The sequence below is a fragment of the Vicugna pacos genome, chromosome 21 (assembly GCF_048564905.1).
Source record: "Vicugna pacos chromosome 21, VicPac4, whole genome shotgun sequence".
NCBI classification, from domain to species: domain Eukaryota; kingdom Metazoa; phylum Chordata; class Mammalia; order Artiodactyla; family Camelidae; genus Vicugna; species Vicugna pacos.
The window spans coordinates 18820044-18826043 of record NC_133007.1 but is presented as its reverse complement, the minus strand read 5'-3'; the positions used below and the strand labels follow the sequence as shown (position 1 = coordinate 18826043).

The following is a 6000-nucleotide window of genomic DNA, read 5'->3' as shown; positions in this document are numbered from 1 at the left end:
ATTCTAAGTGAAGTAAGCCAGAAAGAGAAAGAAAAATACCTTATATGAGATCGCTCATATGTGGAATCTAAAAAACAAACAAACAAAAACAAAGCATAAATACAGGACAGAAATAGACTCATGGACAGAGAATACAGACTTGTGGTTACCAGGGGGGTAGAGGGTGGGAAGGGATAGACTGGGATTTCAAAATAGTAGAATAGATAAAAAAGATTACACTGTATAGCACAGGGAAATATACACAAAATGTTATGATAAATCACAGAGAAAAAACTGTGACAATGAGTGTGTATATGTCCATGAATGACTGAAAAATTGTGCTGAATACTGGAATTTGACACAACATTGTAAAATGATTATAAATCAATAAAAAATGTTAAAAAAATAAAAAAATAAAAATAAAAATAAAAGAGGTTTTATTTTTTCTATTGTAGAAAGTCAGTTTACAATGTTGTGTCAGTTTCTAGTGTACAGCATGATGCTTCAGTCACGAAAAATAAAAGACTTTTAACATCCATACTTTGTCAAGTAACTCAATGTCTAGGAATCTTGGTTTCTTCATCTGCAAAATGGAGATTACAGTCTTACAAGGAAGTTGTTAAAATTAAGTTTCAAATTGTTAAAACTTAAGTGGTAATGTACACAGGGTGCCTGAAATACTATCCGTACTCAACAAATTCTATCTATAGGTATAATTCTTATTCTGTTAATGTCACGACATTCTTCTCACCCAAGCCTGAAAACATTTTCTTTAATCTTTCCAGCTACATAAAGTCAATTATCAAGTTCTATTGGCTCGTCCTTGAAAATGTTCCTCATAATTGTCTTCTCCTTTCCACGTCTACTGCCACCTCCATAATTCTTCCTTATTTCATCTTCTCAGATTTTGTGTTGGGAAACCAGGTCATTTTTCTTAAAATGTACTTTTCTGCTTCCCTATTTAAAACAAACAAGCCACTTGCCTCAGTGGCTCCCTGGGGTACACCAAACGAAGCACAAATGCCACTGTCCTGAATCCTCACAATTGCACCTTTCCAATCATTTCCATTGTGCCTGAAAAGAAACTACAGTCCTGACATTCCTCCCCGATCCAACCCATCCTTCAGACCTACCTCAAAGTCTCCTTGAATCACTCTAACTGGATTGTCCCTTTATCTCATGCTTTATAGGATGTCTGGGGCATGGTTTCCCTTCTATAGCATTAAATTTTTTTATTAAAATATATTTTGGCAACATTATAGTGTTGCCAACAGTATAGTTAAAAGCATAGGTATGGAGACCAGACAATTGTGATGATTAAATTAATAAAGCACCTTGAATATAACCTGATCATTGTAAAGCTCTTAATAAACACTGCTGTTAGCATTAATGTCCTGTACATATTTCCCTACTGAAGCGTTCCTTGATGATAACGATCTTCCAGTATTGGTGGTACATTTTCTAGTACTTTACCTGGTAAACTTTTATTACATTTTTAGTAATTCTAATTACTTGCTTGCAAACTGATTTCTCATAGGCTCTGGTTTAACTTCTTTGCATGTTTTAAGATGTGCCAACTTCATCGTAGTAAGGGATGTGCTAACTCACACTCCCTGTGACGGACATGTGATTTGAAGGTATAGTTTTGTGCTCAACTTTTTATTGGTGTCAAGTAAAAAAGCCAGTTAACAAGACAGGGTATGTACATGGATAGGACGGTTGTTTTAAGTCATATGACATGCTAATTGCAACCAGTGTTCCCTGTTGCATGCCCTCATGCCAGTAAGTGCCAAGTAGCTTAAGAACTGCTTTGAAATTCTTTCCTAACTCCCCCTTAACTTGTCAAACTTTTTTTTTCATAATAATTGGGAAAGAGGTTGGACTAATAAAAAGGATAACATTTTATCTGAGGGTCTCAAGGTACCTGGTGAGGCTACCTTCCATTTTGTAGATTGGGTATACTGAAATTCAACGTTTCAATGCCTTTTCTTTGGCTATACTGCCACCCAGGAAGAGGCCCATCCACATAGTAGAATATTTTACATTCCAGAACACTATGCTTGGCTTTTCCAAAGTAATTCATCTGCTCTTTTATCTTGTGGCCATTGTGACTGTATACCCAGGCAGATTTCCCCTCTCACCTTGTCGGATGGAAAATTGGAGCCAAATTTATGGTCTACCTAGAGTGAAAGTATTGCACTTTAGCTCTGAGTTTCTTATTAGCTTTTCCCCCTGATTTTCTTTTTTCTTTTTTTTTTTCATTCTTTCCTGACCATTTTCAATTTGAGTCAACTTGTTTGAATATGTATCATTTTAAGCACCTTGAGTTTCTTTTCAAACAAGAAAGGCACATAACTAATTTTTACACTCTTCACACATTTCTGTTAAATACAGCCTTTTCTTCCTTGACATTTAATAACTGTGGGACCCTGGACAAGTTTTATAACCTTTCCAAGTTCCCTCTCTGTAAAATGGAACTAATAATGCATAACTCTCTGAGATGTCTTGGGGATTAAATAAAATAACTCATGTAAATTACTTGGTGCATAGTAGGCATTCAATAAATGTCAGTTTGCTTCTTATCCCAGTTAATAATGCTTATTGGACTATATTAAAAACTAGAACCAGACTGTGATAATGCATTTCTTTATTAAGTATTTAAGCCAAATAATTAATTTCCCCCAGGGGGAAGGGAGAGAGATGTTGAACTAGTTTCACTTGCGGAACTTATTTATTAATTTTTTTCTTCCGCATTATTTAGTTTCATAGTCCATAATTTAGTTTTCACCCAAGGAAAAAAGTCACAGTTCACTATTCCTTTTAACTCGATTGTGATCGTTTTTAAAATCTATTTTTACATTTGCCATTTATTAGAGATCATTATTAATTCTATTAACTGCTCGACTGTGTTTCATAACTACTTCGTGCTGACAAACTTTTGCTCCCAACAGTTACCCTGAGGTCTAACAATTTAAAAAGGATCAAGTTCTAATGGCAATGTTACAGCAAAAGAAAAACCACATTGAGGGGGAGACCCACACAGTCTGTGTTCTTTCGTGTTAATTTTACACGTTTGCATTTAAGTGGAGCCACATTTTCCTCAAGGACGGAACCTAAGTGAGGCAGGCGAGAAAAGTGGGAACTAACTGAGCTGGACTACGGTGTCATTGCACCTTTAAGGACTGGAGACTTGGTATTAGCTCGGCCTCCTTCCCGGCCCACCTCTGAACTCTGATTGACAGGGCGCCGGGCGAGGAGGAGCCGAAGGAGGCCGAGGAGGAGGCGCAGGGAGGAAAGTAGGGGAAGGAGGGGGCCCGTCTTTTCTCTGATGGCCAATCAGGGAAGGGGGGCGGGGCTCTGGGTGCCCTCCTCCCTCCTCTCCTCCCTCCTTCCCTCCCCCGCCTCCCGGCTTCCCCGCCCCCTCCCCTCTTTCCTCTGCCCCCTCCCGTCTCCTCCTTCTCGTCCTCCTCCTCCTTCTCCTCCTCCTCCTCCTCTCAGGCTGTGGTTTTTCTGTATATGTTTCTGGAGTCCTGAGCCTGAGCTAAACAAAAGCAGGAGGCTGACGGGGCTGCTGGAGTTTGCAGAGACACGGAGGAGGAGAGAGCCTGTGCTCTGCCTGCCGCCGCGGCTGGGGGAGATCTGGCTTTTGCAACAGCCCACCCCCTTTGAGATCACTCTGGCCCGGAGTGGGGGTGGGGGGCAGCGGGGGGTGGGGGGGAAAGTTTGCATTGCAATCCCCCTGCCTTCCTCTCCTTTCTCCCGATCAATGCATATTTGCAAAAGGATTAAGCCACAGATTTAAGCGCCGGGAGCCCATTTCTGCCCTGCAAAGGAGACCGGACTGAAAAACCAAAAGCCAGCTCTGATTTCTTTTCGTCAAGTGGGAAGGTGGTTTATTTTTCTTGCTTTTTGGAGTCAACACCCTTCCCCACAAGCCCTTATCCCCACCCTCACCCCGCAACCCCTTCACGCCCCCCTCCCCCTCCCCACTCCCCATCCTCCCACCATCCTCTAAAGAGGCAAAGGGATTTTTTTTTTCTTTTGGTCTTCTTTTTTCCCCCTTCTCTGTTTATCCTGAAAAGGATTTGAAGACAGCTTGAAGGATAAAAAGCCTTGGTGCTTCCCAGGAGCCGAGCCGAGGAGCAGAAGAGGAAGAGCCGGGGGCTGCCGTTGCCTTTGGAGATGGACGAGCAGCCCAGGCTGATGCATTCCCATGCTGGGGTCGGGATGGCCGGACACCCCGGCCTGTCCCAGCACTTGCAGGATGGGGCCGGAGGGACCGAGGGGGAGGGCGGGAGGAAGCAGGACATTGGAGACATTTTACAGCAAATTATGACCATCACAGACCAGAGTTTGGATGAGGCGCAGGCCAGGTGAGATGGAGGCTTTTCTTTTCCTTTCTTGGGGTTTTTTGTTTTTCTCCCTCTCGCAGGGGGAAACAATGGGAACCGAATCACCACAGCGCTTTCTTTTTAAATGTTATTTTTTTTTCCGTTTTGAAGAGCAACTATATGGCGGAGGAGTAAAATTTGAAGGAGTGTTGTTATCGAAAGTGTAATCTCCCATGCTGTGATGTGGCTGGGTATATCTATAGCTATCTGTATTTATATGTCTATATATATATATGTCTATATATATAGTGTGTGTGTGTGTGTGTGTGAGAGAGAGAGAGAGAATATAGAGGTAGTCACATACATCCACAAACACTTAAGCACGCCGAAAATACTGCCAACTGATCCAAAAGCGGCCCTCGGCACTTTTTACTGCTTTAAAAAAAGTATCAGAGCGAGCACAATTGTCAAGTTTTGAGCAGCATTACATGCCTTCTTGTTGAGGGACTCCGTAACATTACAAAATAAAATGTCCCGAGAACACTTGATTTGCAAACGCAGTTGACTCCTTACCTAAATCAGAGACTTTGGATTTTCTTTCTTGACGTACTTCTCTAAAATTAATTTTTGTCTTTTCCCCTTTCTCTCCCAATTAAAAAAAAAAAAAGAGGCAGGGGAATTCTTTGTCGGTAGTTGTCAGCTATCCGGAAAATATTTTGCATTCATTTAATTGTTTCAAAAAAAAAAGCTGATGGAAAGAAGAGACAATTTTGCTTTTAAACGTATTTGTTAAGGTTTAAGAGACTTATATGTAGTGTAACTTTATTGTCTCTTAATTTGAGTTGGTTTACTAACCTTTCGTGGCACAGAAGGTATGGTCCTTTAAAAAGGGGTGGGGGGACTAAAATCCAGCATGCTCTTTTTTCCCATGCTTCTTTCAGGACCTCTTAGATGCAACTAAAATAGAAATGAAAGCAAGGGTGCATTTTATGTATTTCAATCCTATAGGACATATAGATCTTCATTAAGGAAACAGAATAAAGAAGCTGTGTAGCTTCTCAACTTAATCCACTGCCAGTTCTCCACTCTAGGATTTTACGGTAAATTCTCTTTCAAAATAAAACATAAACTAAATGGCAACCCACCAACTGCCTGCCCAAGGCCGATCTCTAAAGGAAGACTTTAAAAAAATCTCATGACCCCATATGTCTTTACAATTACCCAGCTCTGTTAAATCTCAGAAGTAGTTGGTTTTTAAAATCATACATGCACAATTCCCCTGCCTCAGAAGACTTAGTTCTGTGGAGAAGACATCATTATGTGTATTTTTGTCTAAGGGAAACAGGAATTTGAATTGAGAAAATGAGAAACAGCAGTTAAAAGCATGAATGTTACGAATTCTACTCTTATTTTTACTGTGAGCACATGCAACACGTAAACTCAGAAGTACTGAGGTTTTACGGGTGCTCGAAAACTTGGAAAGGTTCAAAGACTGGAACTATGCTATTTTTTTTTTAAATAGGGGGAAGTTTTCAAAGATTAATCGGTGCTCTTTTTGAATTTTATTATCCAGACAAAAGCTAATAGATATGGTAAATGGGAGATTTCCCACTGGCAATCTTTCTAAATTGGAAAAGATTTCTCCATTACATTGTTCCAGAAAAATAAACTCAGACGTACCAATGAACCG

The 6000-nt window shown here is 40.4% G+C and overlaps 1 protein-coding gene across 2 annotated transcripts in view; it reads left to right on the top strand.

Moving 5' to 3' along the window:
• Window positions 1-3700: 3700 nt before the first annotated feature.
• PBX1 (PBX homeobox 1) overlaps window positions 3701-6000 on the top strand; it is a 279686-nt gene continuing 277386 nt past the window's right edge. For both annotated transcript variants that reach the window (XM_072946220.1, XM_031688705.2), the window contains exons 1-2: window positions 3701-3867; window positions 4062-4352. In XM_072946220.1, coding sequence (XP_072802321.1) covers window positions 4162-4352 — 191 coding nt within the window. In that variant the 5' untranslated portion in view covers window positions 3701-3867; window positions 4062-4161. The remainder of the gene's footprint in view (window positions 3868-4061; window positions 4353-6000) is intronic.